The 23,103-nt window shown below is 42.2% G+C and overlaps 2 protein-coding genes and 1 pseudogene across 2 annotated transcripts; all 3 read right to left on the minus strand.

Moving 5' to 3' along the window:
* Positions 1 to 576: 576 nt before the first annotated feature.
* Positions 577 to 4,960, minus strand: LOC102721370 (annotated as a pseudogene).
* Positions 4,961 to 7,625: 2,665 nt separating this feature from the next.
* On the minus strand, positions 7,626 to 9,150 carry LOC102714198. The gene is made up of 3 exons (XM_040524923.1): positions 8,349 to 9,150; positions 7,813 to 8,167; positions 7,626 to 7,692 (listed from the first exon to the last, which is right to left on the minus strand). The coding sequence occupies exons 1-3, from the start codon at positions 9,148 to 9,150 to the stop codon at positions 7,626 to 7,628; spliced, it is 1,224 nt and encodes a 407-aa protein (XP_040380857.1).
* Positions 9,151 to 17,463: 8,313 nt separating this feature from the next.
* Positions 17,464 to 21,372, minus strand: LOC102721652. The gene has a single exon (XM_006655945.3). The coding sequence runs from the start codon at positions 21,256 to 21,258 to the stop codon at positions 17,872 to 17,874; it is 3,387 nt and encodes a 1,128-aa protein (XP_006656008.1). The 5' UTR covers positions 21,259 to 21,372; the 3' UTR covers positions 17,464 to 17,871.
* Between the last annotated feature and the right edge of the window lie 1,731 nt (positions 21,373 to 23,103).

Raw genomic sequence — 23,103 nt, forward strand, 5'->3', positions numbered from 1 at the left:
AAAAGGAATTTGCCCTAGATGCGTAAAATCGAAACCTGATTGTAGACAGGATAGGGGAGAGGAACACATGACTATGTCAAGTTGTCAGCCAATCATTCACTAACAAACAATTATTGATTAGCACATATGCTAATTCCAGTACACACCAGTGAGTTATACCGAGATGTACATAAACTGCTGTCAGTCAATTACTGAACAACTATAGTTACATGAAGTCATCAGTATAAATGTGCACATGATTAACCTACTTTATTCTGGATCAAGCACTACTCAGTGAAACATCTCACTGAAATACTGAAAGCTTTTCAGCTCATGCACATAGTTAGGAGTATTCAGCAATTGCAGTTAGAAGTTGGCAAGGACAATAACATGAAATGCTCCATCAGACAGAAATAACTGAATAATTGCTGAGTAGTTACTATGAGAAATACAGGGTACACAAAACTGAGCTAGCTCTGCACAAACCACAAAGTACTGGTGGCCTTCGTTCGACTCATTGAAGATTAACTACTTCAGAACTTTGCTGAGGAATATAAATCTGAATGCCCACAAGTTTACTTCAGGAAAATCAGAACAGGTTGACAGAAACAAAAATCTACATGCTAATCTGCAAGTCACTACATGTGAAAGCCCTACTCAAGATGATGAAAACAAATGGAAAAAAATTATTAATCCTAAAAGAAATCGAATTCTAAATAGTTATCACTGCTTTTCTAGGCAGCATCAGAAGTGGCAGCAGCAGACTCAGATGTTGAAACACGTTGCTTTGGAGGCCTCTCAATCTCAACAGGCCTAGGAACCTCTGGAGGGCTTGCACAGCGGATCAATGCCGAATTTACACCCTCAAAAAATGGATGTTGTTTTATCTCAGTAGCACCACGCTTACACCCCAATCTTTGCTGGGGTTCCTTGACAAGTAGGCCTCTAATTAGATCTCTTGCTAAGAAGCTCACAACTGGGTATTCAGGGAAACGCAACAGCTGACCAATGACATTGAATAGCGTCGCCCGGTTTCCTGAACCTTTGAAAGGTGTCTTTCCAAACAGAAGCTCATACAAGAATATACCAAAGGTCCACCAGTCCACAACATACCATGACCCTCACCTTTGATAATCTCCGGGGCCAAGTACTCGTGTGTACCAACAAATGACATTGAGCGTGCATCACTAGGTTCTGCTATGAGCTCAGGCCATGGGCTGACCTGGTTGACAACTTCAGGCTTCGGTTTTCGATCTTTTTTTGACTTGGAGAAGAACCGGGGACCAAAGCATGTTGTGGGGGTGGCACAAGATGGCTGCATCATGCAGGATGGCTCCACGCAAGCTGGTTGAACACAATACGCCTGATTGTTCTTCCGAAGTGCTTCGGCATCAGGGTTAGATGATCTGATCAGTGTCGGGCTCACTGCACATCGCAGGGAGAGGTCAAAGTCGGTTCCAGGAGGACAAATTGGTATCCCCGGTCCAAACAGCCTTCATCCGGAGGAGAGCAATCCATGAAAACTTTCTCTTTGTAAGGGGAATGACACTGAGGGCACACAAATCTAACATACCGATGGTCCTCTTCAAGCTCGACATCACAAAAGCATTTGACTCGGTTTCCTGGATTTTCTTGCTTGACATGATGGCTTCGCGGGGTTTCGGGCAGAGATGGTGTTCCTGGATAAGATCACTGCTTTTGACAGCACAAACAACAATAGTTCTCAATCGATCGGAAACCTCATCCTTCAAACCAGCGAGAGGGTTGAGACAGGGAGACCCTCTCTCTCCATTACTGTTTGTACTAGTCATGGACGTACTCTATAGGATGTCCAAGCTGGCCTGCAACAGAGGGGTTATCTCGCAAGTGGACTCAAGAAATATTCTGCCTACAGTCTCCATGTACGCAGATGACGTCGTCTTCTTCTTCCCGTCTATTCTAGCGAACGCAGTGGCAGTGCGAGAGCTCCTGGGTGTTTTCGGACGAGCTACAGGTCTCTGTACAAACCTGTCTAAAAGCTCGATCGTCCCAATTCGCTGCGATGAGGGAATAATTCAGTTGATCACTGAAACTCTTGGCTGCAAGTCAGAAAACCTGCCGATCAAGTACCTTGGCCTTCCTCTCTCCACCAAGAAACTGACAAAGCAAGACCTTCAGTACTTAATGGACAGATTCGCCAAAAGGATCAGTGGATGGAAACCGAAACTCCTATCCGCCGGGGATCGCCTTAACCTGATCAAAGCAGCTTTGCAAGAAATGCCTCTACACCTTCTCTCAGTTCTGGAAATCCCAAGTTGGGCAGCAAAAGAGATTAGCAGAAAATGTAGAGGCTTTCTCTGGAAAGGTCAGTTGGACATAAATGGTGGACATTGCTTGGTGGCATGGAACCTGGTCTGTAGGCCAGTAGAGCTGGGCGGCCTCGGTCTGAGGGATATCTCGCTTTTTGGGGCAGCACTTAGGCTGAAATGGTCCTTTCTTCAGCGGATTCAAGGAGACAGGCCGTGGACGTTGGTTTGGAGGTATCAGAACAACAAAGCCCTTGAAGACATCTGCCTCACAGTCACTAAAGCAAGAGTGGGCTCAGGTGCTGCCACAAATTTCTGGCGCTCCAATTGGCTAACCTTTGGGTCAATTCAAAATTCCATGCCAGAACTTTACAGTAGTGTCAAACGCCCGAGCATGACGGTTCAGCGGGCCCTAACTGCGAATAACTGGGTGAAAGCAGTCCGTGGAATACACTCGAGTCAAGCCATTGCACAATATCTCAAACTTTACGACGTGCTCCAGAATGTTCAACTTCAGCCCGAGGTGAATGATGAAATGGTTTGGCCATTGGAAGGGCATGGGATGTTCTCAGTATCTTCAGCATACAAGTTCTTCATGGCCTCTGAAAGAACATCCTGGGGCAAGTTGCTATGGAAGACTAGAGCGCCATCAAAGATTAAATTCTTTGCCTGGTTGGCAATCAAGGGACGATGTCTAACCGCAGACAACTTAGAGAAATGGGGATGGCCTAACAGGCAATTATGCCCGCTCTGTGATATTCAGCCAGAGAATTGCATCCACTTATTCGTCACCTGCCCTTTCTCCAATGCAGTGTGGCGTTGTTGGCGTAGCTGGGTAGGAGTGCCAATGCAACTGCTGGGTGACGACATATTCACACTGGACAGGTGGTGGCTGAAGAAGAGATTGATCTTCCCATCCAAATTCAGGAAATCCTTCGACTCCTTGTTCGTCATGATGTGCTGGCTGATCTGGAAGGAGAGGAATGCCCGGATCTTCGATGGAAAGAGCCAGTCGCCTTTTCGGCTCTTCAATGAAGTGAGGGATGAAATCAAGCTGTGGCTGGTCTTTCCAAGAGCAATCAGGAGGGTGCTAGCTAAGTAGCAGCTTTTGTCTTCTTTTCTGTTTAGGTTCTGAACTGGCGCTTAGTCGGTCCCAGCAGCCTGCTGCTGTATTGTAACCTTCTTTTTTTCCCCTAATCTTAATGAAAATTGGTCGGCTCTTCAGCCGAACCGGCAAAAAAGTCGGATAGCATGATGTGTCCATCCTCACGGACAAGGACATTTTCAGGCTCGAGATCACGATATATGATACCAAGCATGTGTAAGTACTCCAAAGCAAGGAGTATTTCTGCCACGTAGAATCTGCGACCAAGAAGAAAATGTAATATTAGTTTAGTATGCTACCATCTTAGTTCAATACAAATAAATTAAGTTGGAAATAAACGAATTCAAGTAGATGAAACAGAATAAATATTACAAAGATATGCATGCCACTTTTTATACTGTGGTTCCTTCATTCTATTTGAGTTTAAGCTGTTGAATGCGGATGCAAGCTGCAGCGAATAGTAATTATACAGAAAAAGTTGCATGTGTTGACTTCACATTAAAATTTTACACAAAATTATTATCGCAATCAGCTCACACACTGACTATAATCCATCCATTGTGCAGTTACTAACTTAAAGCAAGCCATAACCCTTTATGATTGTGTATTCCATAATGTACAAACAGCTATGGAAAATATAGTGAAACCTACAAGAGTACAAGACAGTAATGTGTCATGTGCATTGAGTAAATCAGACGTACTTGACAGCTTGTTCTGCAAAGTACTTGCCACGCTGCCTCTCTCAAAGAGTATGCAGGTCTCCACCAGGGCAAAACTCAATAACTAGGCATGAGAACTTGTCAGTCTCAAAATGAGTATATAATGTCGGACGAAAAGGATGATCTGGGCACTGCAATATTTCCTTCTCAGTCTGGGCTCGAAGCAACTTCTTGCGGCTTGCAAGTGATGCCTTGTCCATAACCTTCATTGCAAAATAGCTCTTTGTTCCACTTAGTTCTGAAAGATAAACACTGCCGATATCACCACAACCTAGCTTCTTCAATAGCTTAAAATGGCTCAGGCCAAGGATTCCATCTCTAGTCCTGATCATCTGGATTGCCTCCCATCGTGAATCATTTGCCTTGTGAGGCTTGGTGACGCTACTGATGCTGCTGCATGAGCTTTCATCACTGACATCACTGCTTGTGCTCGGCCTGCATCTGCTGCTACTGAAACCTCTTTCTCCAGTCTCAGATCTTCCGACCAACCTGGCACTTCCACTTCCACTTGCTAGACCATACCCCTTGCCTAACGCTGAAGATGATTTCAAGCTTCCGTTCGTAATCCCACTTTCCACAACATCCTTTCCTTCATCTGCAAGACTCTCTGGAGCCAGTTTACCCTCAATTAATTCTGCAGGAACCTTTCCATCTGTAAGATCGACGGACTCATTTTGTTGTTGAGTTGATTTCTGCTCCTTTGATACCACGTCAGAATTCGATTTGCTTGATTCAGCTGACCTTCCGGGAACCAATGCACTTTGTTTACTCGGACTGGTTGTCTGCAGAGAGGAATCATTCTGAGAGCACAGTTTCAGTGACTGGATGTTGGGAACTCCTGGGGGCTCTTGAGGCATTGTTTTTTAAGCCATTGCTCCAACAACTGATATGGGTATATCAGATCAGATTGCACAAACACTACTGGCCAATCAAAGATTTATGCTTGCTGCTGAGCCGTACCACTGAAGAATGCACTTGCCTTCAAAATCTGCAAAGAGCAACAATGTTTTTTAATAAATTGGAGCTTGCACAGATACAAAAGAATCGCCTAAAAATACAGAAAACCACCACTCGAGGAACAAGACGTGTTCATCCCCAAAAAACCAAAATAATCAAGAACCAACCTGCACACTCAGATCCATCAACCTCCCACAGTTCCAACCCAATGAAACTCGCAACTGAATGCTAACTGAAGAATGATTTTATCTAAGCTCGCTCAAGAGGCATCACAAAGTTCATGTCGAAAACACTGAACCTGTCCAACCGCCCACTAACCGCAATCATACAACTCTACAGATCTACTACTATCACTCCTACTTTGGAATAAACAACCATACTAGGGATCAGCAAAGATGGATTGTCCCATCAAAGGTGCCATCTTTTCCTACAAAAAGAAGAGAGAAAGGTGTTTCCCTATTTCCTAGCACCTTCGATTTTCCTGCAGCCAAAACTTAACCAAGCAATGGAGGATGAAAGCAGGCACAGCCTTCCTGCAGATTAACGACATTTCCCCCGCTCTCCTCGAGTGGCCGCGCGAACAAAGTTGCAGCTGATAGCAATGGCTGCCGCTGATATTACCAGTCACATCAAAACGCAAACTTTCCTGCAAAAAAAAAAAAAAAGATGAGCAAAAGCAAGAACCGCCAAAAGAAAGGTGCCCCCTTTCATCTTTTCCGCAGAAATGCAGAGGGCATCATAGAACCACGCGTTTCATCAGACAAAAAAAAACAGAAAAAGAAAGAAAGCAATGGGGGGAGAAAAGAACAGATATGCAGAGAGAAACAAACAACACGAGCACGAGAACTGAATCTAAGAGAAGGGTTCGAAATCTCACTCTCACCTCTCGCCAAGAACGGGCTGCTTGCAAAACCTGCGGGGAGGGATCGACGGACACAGCCGTCGCCGGCTCCAGGGCTCCAGAAACCAAGGCGGCAAGGAGAGTCCCAGAGGAGGCGGATCGAGCCGCCGAGCATTTGACCCCGGGAGGGGAGGTTGCTGTGGGCACTCCTGCCGCGAGGAGTTAATTGCTATTTTGGCCACCAAACCGAGCGGCTTCACTAAAATAGCCATGAAACCTTTGGCTTCGCTAAAATGGCCTCGTATCCATTGATTTTGCGTTAGAATGGCCATTGCAACTATTTTTATTTCACAAAAATCAGAGTCAAGCAGTCAACACAAATGGTGACCAAATTACCCCTGGGTGATTTAGCACTTCATTTACAATTTCTCACTCTTTCTCTCGCTGTGTCTCTCTCGTGCGAGCGTGCATGCGACGAACAGTGGGAGGAGGCCATGGCCGGCGCCGACGGCATGCTGCCGGCCACTCCCTCGCCAGCGAGCGGCCTCCCTAGCGCCGGCGGTCAATCCCCCCGACGCCCCGCGCCCGAGGCCGCCCCCCTCGCGCTGTCGCGGCACACGTTGCCGGCGACGCCCTTCCCCGATCTGCGGCATGGGCGCGCGCCTCCACTGCCGGCCGACGCCGCGACGACCTCCGACGTCGACCACCGCGAGCGCCCGCGCCGGTTGACCCCGGCCCCTCCCGAGCTGCCACCTGGGCGAGCCCGACCGTCGGCCGGGCTGCTACCCGACGAGGCGCCGACGACCGACGCCGCGCTGTCGTCCGACACCGCGGCGCCATGCCTCCCCGACGCTGACGCTAATCTGTGCCCGCTGCTGCTTGCTGCTGGAAGAGAGGAAAGCAGCAGCAACACCATTTTTCAGCAGCCGCGGCAGTTTTCAGCAGCAGTTTTGGTAGTTTTGGGCAACAACAGCAATAGAAAAATTATTGTATCAGTAGAAATTGCGAAATTGTTGTATAAATTTAAGCCTTTGGTTAGTTTGTTGTATCAGTACCTCTTTTTCTCTAAGAAATGCATGTATGATCCTTTGCAAAATAGCTGGATAAAATGCAGAACTGAGCAATGATTGTACCAAGTAATAGGCAACAGCAAAGCAAAGTTCATTTCTTCAGCAGCAGCAGCAGAAGCATTTTTCAGCAGCAGCAGCTGGAAAAAATGCATGTATGAAGATCATTTTTTCTCTTACTTTCAACATCCATCTCAGGCATACAAAACATCCATCTCAGGCATCAATCATAGGCATAATGCAATTTAGAACCATACACAGACCATCTAAATAGGCCATCCAAATATTTAAGAGATCTCAATATTTAGAAGCATACACATAGTCCGTTCACATTTACACATACACATAGTTCATTCATTCACTAGAAGCAAAGCGAAAAATAATGTCTAATAGTCATTTATCGAGTTGAGTCTTCTTTTTTGGAGTAATTTTTTTCGCAGCCTTCTTTCGTGGAATTGGTCGTTGGGTAAGAGTTGAAGAGACATGGTTGAGCTGAGATGAGCTACCTCCTTCCTCATGTGTAGCAAGTGTCCTACATGTACATTTCATTTGGTGTAAAGTGAAATATTTAGTAATGACAAACATGTGGACCATAGTTAAAGTTTTTCTTGTTAGCATAGAAGGACCCTCTTCTATTGAAACGTCATGTGGACCTCCATCTGTATTGGTGTCTCATGTTGGTGTGCCTATATCAGCAGGGAACCAAGCTTTAGTGGTATTCTTCCTAGGTTTTCTCTTCCTGCAAAACAACATATAAGTAAGTAATTCACTAAAAAGGCAATACAAATAATATGTAAAGTAGATTTGGAGCACAAGCCTTTTCTTTATTCCGTTGTAGGGACATTTGTAGCTGCTTTGCCTATATCCCAATCCTCCACATTTTTGGCACTTGGTTGGGCCCTTAATCCTTTTCTTTTCTTTCTCAGTCTCCTTTCCCTCGTTGTTAGCTTTGTTCGTAGCACCACCACCCTCAAGAGCACCCTTTATCCTATTTTTCCTTTGTCGGCCAGCACTTCTTTTACCAAGTGGAGCACCTAGGTCATGAGATAGGTCAACCTTTGGCCATTGGGATTTATCTGGGAGTGGTTGGATCAATCTCTTGTAAGCATTTTTGAACCTTTCAACAGAGTAGTACTCATGGACAAAGTCTTCCATCTTCACATCTCTTAGTGGTTGTGCAGTTATCAAAGCCAAAGCATGCTGGCATGGCTTACCTGTGTGTTGCCACTCTTCGCAAGAGCACTCATGAAGATATGCTTTAACAACATGTCTTGCACTAGTGGTACTAATGTCAACAACTTGTGCGGCGTAATGATCACCATGCACAACACTCAAGTGACCAAGTCCCCCTAGTTTGTGCATTTAAGACATGTAGGACAGCTGGTAGTATCTTGCCCTCAAGTCGTTGACCAATCTTTCGCCTCTTGTACCACAAAACCATGATCATTTCCCTCAACCGGTCTGCAAGCTCACAAACAGGCAAGTCCTTGATGTCTTTGATCCAGTTGTTGAACACCTCAGCTATATTATTGGTGACATAATCACATTTGATGGCTGGATTGAACCCACTTCTCATCCACTTCAAACTATGATATGTATCCAAATAATACTTAACATCTGGATTTTCTAGGACTTTAGACATGTGGTACTCATACACTTCTCTCCTGTAAGCCCTTCCTGCAGGATACATATGTTCTGCACCACTAAATTTTTTAACATAGTTATCCATGAGATGTCTAAAGCACTCTCTTTGTTCAGCCATGGGAAATGCATATTTAACGGCTAATTCTAGACCTTTGCAAGCATTAGTGCAAACTGCAAGTAGAGGAAGATCTCCTATGACTTTATGCAGTTGTGTCATGAACCAAATCCAGTTATCTGATGTTTCAGAGTCAATGAAACCATATGCCATAGGATACATCCAATTATGACCATCAACACTACATGCAGTAGCCAAATGACCATTCCATCTACCATTAAGTGCAGTAGAGTCTATGCTGAGATATGGTCTATATCCCTCTAGAAAACCCTCGATGCAAGGACCAAGTGCACAAAAAAATCTACGAAAATGAGGCATACCGTCTTCAACCACCACGTCAATTTCAATGACACTATTTGACATCTTCTTCATTACTTCAGCCCTCCAATTATAAAGAAGGCCAAAGCTCTCTTCCCAACTACCATATAACTCTGCCATTGCTCTCTCCTTCCCTCTCTAAACTGTGTCATATCCAATAGTGCATTTAAAGTCATCCTGCAACTTTAGTTGTAATTCCTTTACACCCATATGAGGAGTCATCTTGAGGATAGAGACGGCCTTCGATGTCACCCACTTGGCACTAGGAGTTGTTGTCTTTCTTCTCATACTAGATGTACATGTGTGTCCACCATTGTATGCAGAAACCTACAAAAAAAAATATAACAATGAGACTAACATAGTTCTAACCACAAAGATTTGATAAACAAAAGGTTTAGAGAAAAATATTACAATGATGGTATCACCACCACGTCGCTCTGGCCGTCCATGGACATGCCAGGTACAATCTTTAGTCCCCCGACAATATCCATCGTGCCTGTCTGATTTAGTCCTTGCAACATGTAGCTCAAACTCCTCATTTATGGCATATGTCCTAACGGCAAGTCTAAACTCTGCCATAGAGGGAAATAATGCCCCTAGCTGCATTACCGGTTTATCTGGGTCATAGTCAATAGCCCTCTCATTTAGAATGTTATCATCGACAAGAATAGCAGCACCATCAAATCCAACATCAATATTAGGAAACCTATGAACAGTTCGCGTACCACAAGCTTCCCTATCATTTTTTCCCTCTCATCCTCGCCTCTCAAACCCAATAAAGCATAGAGTTGCTCATCACTGGCAACTTCTAATCTAACTTCATTATCTATTGATTCAATAATTTGTAAAGCGTCCCAATCAACAAAGTTTAATGGTGGCTGCACACCCACCTCACCGGTTGAGACATGTGATTGCCCATCGAAAGGGACAACCGTCAAACTAACCCTGCAACAAGAAAACATACATCTTACTTCAACTTGGAAATAAAACAAAAAAAACACGCTATGAATAGGTCCATACTCTGCATCATCACCACTTGCTATGTTCTCCATGCCATCGTGCACATCTTTTTCATTTATGCAATCCAATGCACCTAGGATATCAAGCAATTTCAAAATTTCATGCTTAGTCACACCTAAATTGGTCATACATTCAAAAAGAATCACTCGCAATAAAGTCAAGTATGCATCGATATTTACCAAATTGTAAAGGAATCGAAGTGTTGATGCTGCCCAAAACTGCTGCTGAAAACTGCTGCGGCTGCTGAAAAATGGTGTTGCTGCTGCTTTCCTCTCTTCCAGCAGCAAGCAGCAGCGGGCACAAATCAGCGTCAGCGTCGGGGAGGCATGGCGCCGCGGCGTCGGACGCCAGCGCGGCGTCGGTCGTCGGCGCCTCGTCGGGTAGCAGCCCGGTCGACGGTCGGGCTCGCCCAGGTGGCAGCTCGGGAGGGGCCGGGGCCAACTGGCGCGGGCGCTCGCGGTGGTCGGCGTCGGGGGTCGTCGCGGCGTCGGCCGGTGGTGGAGGCGCGCGCCCATGCCGCAGATCGGGGAAGGGCGGCGCCGGCAACGTGTGCCGTGACAGCGCGAGGGGGGCGGCCTTGGGCGCGGGGCGTCGGGGGGATTGACCGCCGGCGCTAGGGAGGCCGCTCGCTGGCGAGGGAGTGGCCGGCGGCGCGCCGTCGACGCCGGCCATGGCCTCCTCCCACCGTTTGTCGCCTACACGCTCGCACGAGAGAGAGACACAGCGAGAGAGAGTGAGTGAGAAATTGTAAATGAAGTGCTAATTCACTCAGGGGTAATTTGGTGTGTGTTGACTGATTGACTCTGATTTTTGTGAAATAAAAATAGTTGAAATGGCCATTCTAACGCAAAATCAGTGGATACGAGGTCATTTTAGCGAAGCCAACGGTTCCGTGGCTATTTTAGCGAAGTCGCTCGGTTTCGTAGGCAAAATAGCAATTAACTCTGCCGCGGGGGAAGGTGGTGGTGCCGTGGTGGTGGAGAGAGAGAGGTGACAGGTTTCTCTCTCCTCCCTCACACACACACTACTGGAATTTGATGTAGAATCGTACCCAGATCGCTTTCTGCATAGTATTTGGGGGCTCCGGCTTGATGTAGACGTGATGATCACCTCTCTCTTGCGCGGATTTTATCCCAAAATGACATTGCTGCCCTCAATCTTGCTGTCGGTAGCTCGTTTACGGGGGCGTTTAGACTGAGAATGTTTTTAGGAGAAGTGTCATGTCAAATGTTTATGTTAAATGTTTGATCGGATGTCGAAAGGGGTTTTCGGACATGAATGGAAAAACGAATTTCATGGCTAGCCTAGAAACCGCGAGACGAATCTTTTGAGCCTAATCAATCCGTTATTAAAATATGTTGGTTACTGTAGCACTTATGTCTAATCATGGATTAATTAGGCTCAAAAGATTCGTCTTAAGATTTCTTCCGTAACTGTACAACTAGTTTTTTGGTTCATCTATATTTAATGCTTTATTTAAGTGTCTAAAAATTTAATGTGATGTTTTTGGAAAAAAATTTTAGGAACTAAACAAGACCTATTTTGCAGTGTGATGTGAGGCACAAATTTGAGGCTTACGGCGTGCCAAATCAATTCGGCACGATGCATTTAAGTTTCAAATCGATTGAATAAAAGCCGGCACGTTTGGACTTTGGAGTCCCTGCTGCAGTAAACACCAACTACTTGAGGTTGCGCTTATAACCTAAAATTTAAATTTTTAAATTTAAAGTTAATTTTGAGGCTTTTTTCATTGAAGTTTATTTTTCAGTTTCGACTTTTAGATCGCTATGAACATGTATATAAAAGTTTTATTTATAAATTATTTTTTATTTGTAAATATATCGTTGGGTTTTTTCTTTTAATATGCCAAAAGATGACCCAAAGTTGGAGAGCTCTATTTCCATCACATTTGCATTTAATCCTTTTGATTTACTCCCCTATTTGCCAAACTCACTTTTAAATATATTGCGCATATTTAGGTGACCATTTGCTTGATAATCTATCCATGCTATAAAAAGATAATTCCTAGCATCCAACGCAACAATTCAGACAAATCAAATGGAAACCATACATAAATAATACTATGATACATTAATTTTTTAGCTAGAACAGTACAGATCAAGTAGGGATGTCCATAGGTTGATCCATGGATTTTTTTACAGTTAACTTCATTTTAACTTAATGAACTAAATTTTATTTTATCATGAAACTTAGTTTGTTTTGTTAAAAAAAAAAGCTAACCCTAGATTACACACGAGTCTAACAAATGCCCATCCTTATAGATCAACCAATTAGTTGGACTGGTACATATCAGCCAATAATGTATAGGACGGTTGTACGATGTACACGGCTCAAGCACCACTATTTGTACAGCCTCTGTAACTGTTTACAGATGCAAATATTACGAGCATTTGCAGAGAATTCAGGGTTAGTTGCAGTGACTGTACTACATTCTCCGTTGAGACCTTGGGTAAAAAAACATTAGGGGTAGTAAAACTTCTATCAAAACTAAATGCTCACAGCTAATGAGCCAAAAGAAGCCCTGTGACTGTAAATACTGCCAGGATAAAATTTGTCCAGACGTGGTCAGAATTTGGCAGGCTAAACGTGAAAAAAAAATTGCTGTCTTTTCTCCGAATCTTTTGAATCCTATTTTGGCCGTATGGACCAAGTACATCACACTTCTCTCTCATTCAGCACCGTGGTTTTATTTGAGGCAAGATACACACGAGTCCAAGAATTTTGAAACTGCAGAGCTCAAATTTCATCTAAAAAATCCAAATTTGAACGTGCAGAGTTATTGCACACATAAATGTGTGCAGGTTTGATAGCAGTTCTCGATATGCTATGAGTGCACTTCGATGTCCATATCAGCAGCCATCAATGCAGAAATAATGTTTGCCAATATCCGTCTACCCTCATGCTCAACGGATCTCAACTTTTTGAGAGAAAAAAAACAAGCCCAACAACAACCTATTCCTAAAAGGCCCATAAATATACTCCTTTAAGGTTTTTTTTTTACGTCGGTGACCATTTTATTTACGTTTGACCCTTTGTTTTATTTAAAAATTTTATCTAAATATAAAAAATTATAAATAATACTTAAAAGTTACTTTAGTAATAAACCAAATCATAATAAAATAGTCAATTTTTTCAGTAAGACGAATGGTCAAACGTAGATCAAAAGGTCAGCGACGTCAAATAAAAAAATCGGAGGGAGTATATAATAACCTATTATAATTAATATCCAATTGCAAAACACACATAGTGTAGTAAATTTTATGGTATCTTTGTTATTTTCAGGTCAGTATTAAGGACAAGTTCAGGACTCGGGAGGACGAAAGAAAGCATAGGGCAAAACGGCATTCCACATTAGAATTTTAGGATAATACCTATATTTGTCCATACCAAAGTTTTACTTTTTTAAGATAATGAAAGCTTTTATTGGTTTCAACTAATTACATCAAAGGTGACACCAAGCTTTCACTATCCCTTGTTTGTTCATGATATCTGTCAACCCATCTTTTATTTTATTAAGAGAATAAAGAACAAATAAGCGAGCAAGTCAACTTTCAACAATTGATGAGTACTACAGTATTTTTAGTCTCCTAGATCAATCCCATCGATGAATATTTGTAATTTGTACACATGTCTAGATTTATTAGCATTCATATGAATATATGCATGGGTTTTTTAGCATCCTTGAAAAGTGTTTCAAGATACCAAAAATTTTAGTACAAATCTTTGATATCCAAGGTACAATGTACCTTAAGATATCACAAGATACCGCACGTTTTACACTAAAAATGATGTTATCTTGAGATATTTTGTTAAGGATAGTAAAAAAACTATATGCAATGCTAAAATCTTATATTATGAAACGGATCAAGTACTTTATAAATTTTCACTTTGTCGATATAATTTTTTTGAAACAAAGTTTTCAGCGCCTCCAGATGCAAATAAAAAACACAAATTATTTTCTGTAAAAGAGAAAAGGATAACGCATGATGCTCCCGGCAAGAGACGGTCCAGTGAGTTGGACCAGAGTTGCTCCAATTTGCCATCCAGCAGGTTGGTTGTCACAATCACGGAGGGCCGGCATAGCAGCAGCCTCCAGCAGTTCGAGTGTAAGGGTCATGGCCCATGATCTTTGCAGAGATCTTCGTCAAGATATATAATCTGCATGCATCCTCTCCAGCTAGCTAGCTTATGCCTCTCCTCGCAAATCATGCCTGCAATCTGATATCTGAATCAGTATCAGTTAACTGAAAGATATCTTTTTGCTGAATCTAATTGTGACATATGTGGAGGATGTCATTGCTGTCTGAAGATTAGCACTGATCAGGGTCTGCATGTGCTTGGCTCTTTTGTTTGTAACCATATAGGCTTTGGATGTTATTATACTGATCAGCAGATAAACACAGCCATGTGACCATGGGGTGAAACAAAGATTAATGTGGGGTCCTTCAAAGCTTGGGGTAAATTAAGCAGCAATTGTGGACGCCTAGCCACATATGTCCATCCGTGAGTTTAGCCAAATAAAACGAGCTTTGTATAAGAGAGAACAAATAACAATTCCTAATTTACAAATTGAGACCATGTTTATTTCCTTACAGACTTTTTTTCCTGTCATATCGAATGTTTGAACACTAATTAGAAGTATTAAATACAGACTATTAATAAAATTTACCTTATACTCTGGACTATTTCGCGAGACGAATCTATTGAGCCTAATTAATCCATGTTTAGCGAATGTGATGCTACAGTAAACATTTGCTAATCATAGATTAATTAGGTTTAAAAAATTTGTCTAATGAAATAGCTTTTATTTATATAATTAGTTCTATTATTAATCTATATTTAATATTCCTAATTAACGTACAAAGATCCAACGTAATAAGAATTAAAAAAAAAATCACTGATCCGAAAGTCACTAGATCCAAAGTCCCCGAGTGAAAACGAAAACTGGACTGCAGGTCACATTTGTATAGTAGTTTTGTCGTACATATAGGGTCTAGATGGCTACGATTCTTTCTTTTTGTGACGAAGATGGCAAACTGTGGCAACACCGATGCAATGTACTCAAAGATTCATTATAATTGCTTGGTGAATCCGTGCAAGTATACTCCATATTGAACGAGAAAGCATAGGAAATAGCCTTTTTTAGTTTCCAAAAACTTTTCTTAAAACATCACATCGAATCTTTGAACACTTAAATAAAGTATTAAATATACATGAACATTAAAACTAATTACACAGTTATGGAGTAAATCGTGAGATGTTATAGGAACCAATATGTGCTAATGACAGATTAATTAGACTCAAAAGATTCGTCTCCTGGTTTTAATCTGAATTTTTTTTCATTCGTGTCCGAAAATCTCTTTCCATATCCGGTTAAACGTTCGACGTGACCCTTTTGCCAAAACTTTTTGGCAACTAAACAAGCTAAACTATCTATCTTTAAATTTGAATTAATAAGGAATTTGTGGATGGGTTGGGACCTGAAATTGTGGCTTTTGTAACATAACCCAGGGATCTACCACTTGGCCACACAGATATCCCCTATACAAATTTTCATATTGCTATAGCAATCATCAGTATGACCTTTTGCATTTAATGAATGTGGATGCAGGAACATGGTCCATGAACAACCAAAGTGAGATTACTCTGAAGAAAAATATTGTGTCCAGACTACACTCTAAGAGTTATAACGCAAGATAAGTTGGATTTTCTGAAAATTTGGCCGGCCCAGTGGCCAGTTAGGTCGGCCCGGCAAAAAAAAGGTTGGATTTTCAGTGTGTTCTATCTACATGCGAATCAAAACCCTGATCTACATGTGAAGATTTATCAAAGCAAGGTACAGCACAATAGTAAAGACAACTGAATCGCGTCACCACCAATATTTTTCCTTTTTAGAAAATGGGATGAACCCAGCCTCTACATCCAGTTGGATGTACACGGCCAATAATCACCACCAATATATACCCGTTGTACTGTCATCAGATATTCAGATATCTCTTCTGACTCATTTTGTGCTGTGGACAGTCACCCACATTTCCAGAGCATCAGATTATCACTATTTACGCTGATGTGCAGACCCAAGACGATTGTCAAGGCTTATTTGAGTTTCACTCTAGTAAAATTTGCAACACTGCATTTTGTGTCAAAACTACTAAAGATTGGGAAATGCATGGACGATTCAGTGGGAACTGTCCTGGGCTCGACTTTGGGCCAGCATGGGTTGACTTTGTCCATCCAAGGCCATGAACTCTGGATGACCGTCCAAGGGTGTCATCAAGGTCCATTAATTACTAGCTCATGTGTAAAATTGTCCTACTATGACAATTTGGTTAATTCGGCTTAGCTAGGATTTGGACCTGGCGTGGTACTATCTTGTCTCTTTGAGCTTATGGATGCGGCGCATCTAAGCCTAATAACAAGAGTATAACATGGCAATCCATGATTATCATTTTAGGTTTATTTTTCTTTACAAGCCAAGATGTAAAAGGCCTTAGGCCCTGTTCGGGAGTGGTCGAGTGGGGAGTGGGGAGAGTTAGTTATCCAGCGTGGAAAACGTAATAATAGATCAGTACATAATTAATTAATTATTAAAAAATATAAAATAGATTAATATGATTTTTTAAAACAACTTTCCTATAGAAAATTTTTATAAAAACTACACCGTTTAGCGGTTCGAAAAACATGCAAAACGAGGGGTTTAGATAACTTAGCCCTTGAGACGAATACGGCCTTATCCTACCACCTCCGTCCCATAATAACTTCATTTTTCGTTTTTCCGTGTCTAATGTTTAACCATTCGTCTTATTTGAAAAATTTGTAAAAAAATTAGTCACACATAAAGTATTATTTGTTTTATCATCTAGTAAGAATAAAAATATTAATCGTAAAAAAGTTAAAATATTATATAAAAAACTAAAAAAAATAATCTTATTTCTATATCTTCGGTCTCTTCTTTTGGTCTTTTTAGTGAACCATTTAGGCATGCACCCAAGGTCACGCAGCAGCTCAAGGACAAGCTGCTCGAAAAGAGAGGTCTGGTGTTATGGGCCAGGGTCAGGCCCATGTACTAATTTAGACATGAAAAATTATGAATAAGTCAAATTATTTAGTTAGTAAAGGGATGAGGTTTCTTAGTAAACTAGAGATAGAGATTAGATTGGTTTCCATAATACTCCCTCCGTCCTATCTACGTTGACGCCGTCCCGGCCATCTCCCCGGTGTTTTATCCCAATGAAATCTTGCCCATAAATCTACATTAAGGTACAATCTAACTGAAGATGGTTGAACAATATTGAAGGCTGTGTATAATTAAATGAAATTCAATTATTTTCGCTTGTTTGATGTAGTACTAAACAACCAAAGCTTAATAGTAACTGAAATATAAGGGAGCGAGTGAAGATCTTGTTGCCACAAATTATAGAACCTGATGATGCCGTTCTGCTGAACAAAAACCAAATGCACGATTTTCATCTCAAATACAAAATAGGTCACAACACTGCCAAAAAAGATCTCCTTTCAAGAACTTGCAAGAGGTTCGTGCATCGTAGCAGTAGGAAGTAAAAGAATGGGGCTGGCAAATGAGAAACAGTGGGACTACTGCTCCCCTAGCCAAACCTGGGAAACAACTCAACAAGTAACACAAAAGGACAAGCACACTGATCTACTCAAAATGACTAAGAGAACAACTTATATGTGATACAGGACATACCGCACCTCCACCTACTGCTGTCCTTTTGATTTCTTGAACCAAATGATCAAGGAATTTCAAAACATTGATCCAACATTCTGTTCATCTCCTTGTTATTCTGTTGCATTATCATGCTGAGGACATCTCCAACACAGAGGCCACCTACCTTTCCTTTTCTTCAGCCATTTTGCAATACCACTTGATAAAATAATTACAATCACAAGGTACAGCACCACACAGCATACTACCATGAAGACAAATATTGATGTTCTGACCTTTCTGCAGCTTCCAGCTGCATAACCAATCATCAGAGCCAACAGGTCCAGTATCATGATCAAGAACAATGCTTGAAGTGGAACCTTATTCTTTCTGACAGATTTAATAAGAAGAAGCATGATTACAGCAACAGATGCCATGAAAGAGAAGGAATTAGAGACATAGAAAACCATGTAGCGCCTGGAGTGTATGTCCTTAAGGACTGGGTTGCCAGCTTTGTAGCCATCTGGACTGTCATCCGACCAGAAACCCCCAGGTGGGTTTAGACCAGCTTGGTAAGCAATGGATGCAGCAAGAATTGCAAGCAGCATCAAGTACTTATGCCTCTTTTCTTTCTCTTCATCAACAAAGGGAACCAACTGCACAACATTACTTTCATTTTTTGACTGACTTGGACTTTCTAGTGACTTTTTAGAATCCCCAAGCCCAAAAATATTCTGCAACCATCTCCTTGACCAAGCTGGCCATTGTAGTGCATCTTTTGTTGATGACAGCACAAGAACTTGAGTTAAAAGACAGATGAGAACAGCAGAGGTTATGATAATGAGATAACCTATTGATTTTACTTTCCTGAAGCTTCCTGCGGAATAAGCAATCAGGAGACCAAGCAAACCAGCTATTAAGCAAAAACGCAGTGCATAGGACTTGATTCCATGCTCACACGATTCCCTGTTAATAAGTAGTATGATAACAGCCACAGATGACACAAATGAGACAGCATTTGAATAGTAGAAAACATCATAGCGTTCTGGATGGCTGTCTTGAAGAACAGGATTGCCAGGTTTGCCACCATTAGAATTCCCATCAGGCCAAATGCCACCTGGAGGGTTCAGGCCAGCTTGATATGTGACAGTTGCTACTAGAACAGCAAGAATGAGAAGCAAATTGCGCCTCCGCTCCAAGTCCTTCTCACTAGCAGCCTTTGCATCATTATCTACACCTACACGAGGGGATTCTTCCATTCCATGATGTAGCCTCTGGGTAAACCATTGTGTCCACCGTTCAGGGACTATGTATATTAATGCCCAACAATGAAGAGGAACATATGCAACTGCAAAAAATATCACCACTGATATGTAAATGGACTTTGTTTTCTCCCTGCAGCTCCCAACAACAAAGGCCCCCAATAGAGCAAGTAAATCAGTTATCATTGCCGTTTGTAATGCACGGCGTTTTATAACCTTTTTGCTCATCTTCTTGTCCAGGAGCATAATGAGCATGACAAGGGAAGCTAGAAAGGCAGTCGCGTTGAAATAAAAGAAAGCAAGGTATCTCTTATGGTAATTATCCTCAAGGATGGGATCACCAGCCAAGTGATTAAGGGCATTCGATGTCCAAAAGCCACCTGGTGGATTTAGACCTGCCTGATATGTTAAGGACACTGCAAGAACTGCAAGAAGCAACAGGTATGTGCGTGACTTCTTAAGACAAACATCATCTGGATTTTCCTCTGTGTCATCACTGCTTCTATCTTGATCCCTTGTGCCTTGATTATTGTTCATTGTGCCATTCTCAGACTGTCTGACTTCTCCATCAACCTCTGAACTATCATGTTGACCAACCATTAGTTGATTTTGTTCATCACGATCCATCTGGCTCTTGCCTATATTATGTTCAGTTTCAAGCATATTAGCTGATAGTGTCACATCACCAAGTGCTGAAATTGGGTCAGACAAGCTCTGCTCTGGCATAGTAGCTTTTCTACTTGGCACATCTGCAGATGGAGAGTGTACTGCTGTAATGATCATATTGTCTTTCTGATCATGAAATTGATTAGCCATAGTGTTTATGTTATCTTTTGTGCTATCCAAATCACTGGTTGGCGCAGATTTCGCATCTTCCTCACCCAAATTTCCATGATCTGCATCCTGTGGAGGACTTGACAAGGGTCCTTGATTTCCATGTGATAACTGGTTTTCCCGTGGCCATGAAAGCTTTTTCAGAACATTGTCAAATCCAGGTTTCACTGCATTATTGATCCACATAGTTACAGCTCTGGATTGGAAGAATATAACAAGGATCAAGGCACAGATTAAAACCACAGCAATTATGAGGATCACCGACACTGATGTTGCAACATCCCTGCAGCTCCCTGTAGCATAAGCAACAATCAGGCCAAACAATTCAGCTATGACACACGCAAACAATGCCCGAGTCCTTATACCATGTCGGCTCAATTTTGTGCTCAGAAGTAATATGATTGTGACCAGAGATGCTACAAAAGAAGTTGCATTGCAACAGGTGAAAATATTGAACCGGAGAAGGTTGTGCCTGCGAAGAACAAAAGTAGCTGGACGGTAGCCATGTACGTTTTCAGCCCAAAAGCCACCAGGTGGACTCATTCCAGCTTGGTATGTGATAGTAGCAGCAAAAGTTGAGAGCATCAATATAAACTTACGAGCTTCCTCGATTTCCTCCTTCTCATTTTGTTTGCTTCTTTGCTCCGCAGGGACGTGACAAATGGATAGTGTTTGCAGCTTCTCTACAATTCTGTGTATGAATGTCTGTATAACCTCTTTTAACCATTTTGGAACCACCTTTATGAATACTAAAATATGAATCCAAACATAGAAGAAAACAGCGAAAACTAGCACGAATATATAAACAGAAGAATTTAGAGCTCTGCAGCTCCCTGCAGCATAGGCCCCCATAAGGCTAAAGAGGTCCAATATCATGGTAAGCTGCATCGCACGAAGCCATAAATGCTGATTGGCCACACTCCTACTTAAAAGCAAGATGATTAAGACCAGAGATGCAGCAAAGGCTGTTGCATTGCAGTAAAAGAATGATTCATATCGCTGGAAGAATTTAGATGGAAGGAGAGGATCACTGGCATGGTGGCCGGGGCTGTCATCTGTCCAAAACCCCCCTGGTGGGTTCAATCCAGCATTGTATGTGACACTAACAGCTAGCACAGCAAGAAGCAGCAGATACTTTCGCAACCTCCACAGGAACTCAAAATCAATCTTTATTCTGGCTTCATGGCTATTGAGCGATGCTGACCCGCTGGAGCCTTTGCACGAATCTTGTGCTTCAACGTCGACCATCTCACCATCTTCCTGGCTTTCGATGCTGGCTGCTTCTTCTGCCATCTGACGATCACTGCCCAGTTCTGGAGTAGGGAAGCTATTGATCTCAACAATCTCAGTCTCAGGCTGCCTGTCATCCACCGCGGCTATGCTCTCACTCCCCAGGTGAGGTTCCATATTAGAACCGCTCTCCATCAGTGCATTCTAACTAATGCATGACTGCTCCTCAGGAACATGAAATAGTTTTCAGGATTCAACGGTAGCTCAGACAGTGTGAACAACAAGAACATGGATATTTGGAACAATACAACAGAGACGAAGAGCAAAGACCTAGTGAAGTCAATGACCAAACAATGAGAGGTACGATAAATAGCATTGGGACCTGAGACTGGACAGGTTGTGCTTTCTTGGCCCCACGGCAATAGCAACATTTTGTATTGTAGCAGCTTGCACAAGTAGCATATTAAGAAAGACAAAAAAAAAGTAGCATATTAAGAAATTGAGTGTGGCCTATAAACTTGTAAATGACTAAAAAGTTTAGAAACGTCAATTATAAGCATCGACAATTCCACACCAGCCTGGCTGGTATTGTCACTCACTAATAAAACCATCATAGACCCACTTTGCAGTTAGACCCGTGATAGGGTATAATACATGCCCAGTAAAACTAGTGATAGCAACAGAAAACAAGGTACAGATTAAACTAATGACATTTTGATCGTATCATGTTGGAAACTAAATATTATTGAGGTCAGTTAACTACTCAGATTTGATTTCCGTAATAAAATGATTAGTATAAATAAGCATTGGTTACTAGATTCCTGAAGATAAACTCCTTTGTTTTTTTCACCACTGAACAGCTACCATAGATGAACTGCGAGGTGTAGTATGTGTATCAAATTGGCAACGGCAAGTAATAGCAGCAACTATCCAAGTATGAACGGCATACCTTCGCACGGGAAACATCGCCATGCTCAAATACAGCTCAGTCTGCATTCCAACATCTCCAGCCAAGCGCAAGCGCGCGCTCCAAGAACCACGCCTCCCTGCACCGGCAGCAACCCACGGGGTGCAGACCCCGGAGCAACGGAGGCCGGGCGGATCGGAGAGCCAGCCATGAGGGGAGCTCGGCTCGGGCCAGCATTTCGTCCAACACCACGGATGCAGGCAGGTACGAACCAGGCAGCAAGGGAGGCGCGTTTCCTCCGGCGGCGCTCGGACTGTGTCGCGCTCAGGTCCGTCCCCTCGCTGGAGTTGTCCTCGCCTGCGTCGTCGTAGCCGCCGCTGTCCGTCGCCAGCGACACACTTTTGCTGAGGTAGTAAACGAAGAGCGGCGAGCAATCTCTAGTTATCCCTAACACGCGGATGCTCGCGCGCGTCCTCGTTCATGCGCGGCGTTCAGCTCACCTGCCTTTTTCTTATCGAAAAAGGTCAATTTTTACTGTGGGTGAGCTTTTAGGGTCGAAACCAACCAGATCAAAACCGAATTTCTCGGTTGCTAGTTGGGACTAACCGAAATAATTTTGGTTAATTTAGTTATAGTTGTTGATTAACCCAAAAAAACCAAACTAATATACTCCCTCCAATTTAATAGTTTATGTCATTTTGGACAGTCATACTATTTCTAAAATTAATCTTTTATTGTGATTTTACATTAATATATATATAATAAGTGTTAATTTCTATTATAGTATTCTTTATGATTCATCTATATATATTACCCTAATATTTTCAGATCATTAATAACTAAAGTTTTAAAAGTTTGACCAAACTAAAACATTATGAATTATGGAGCCAGAGGAAGTAGCTCACAAAGCTCATCAAAGCATAGTAACACACAGATCCCTGTCAAATTATACATCAAAGCCTGGTAGCTCACAAATTCCACAAAATTATGCAATATGAATCTATGATATTATGATTAGAGATATATCTGTGATTTGATGTCATCTTCAGTTATTAAACTATAAAAGACATATAGAGTGTAGGTGTTGTCAAATTTTTTTTCAATTCCTATCATCCTCATCATCATCCTGCAAG

The sequence above is a fragment of the Oryza brachyantha genome, chromosome 6 (assembly GCF_000231095.2).
Source record: "Oryza brachyantha chromosome 6, ObraRS2, whole genome shotgun sequence".
NCBI lineage: Eukaryota > Viridiplantae > Streptophyta > Magnoliopsida > Poales > Poaceae > Oryza > Oryza brachyantha.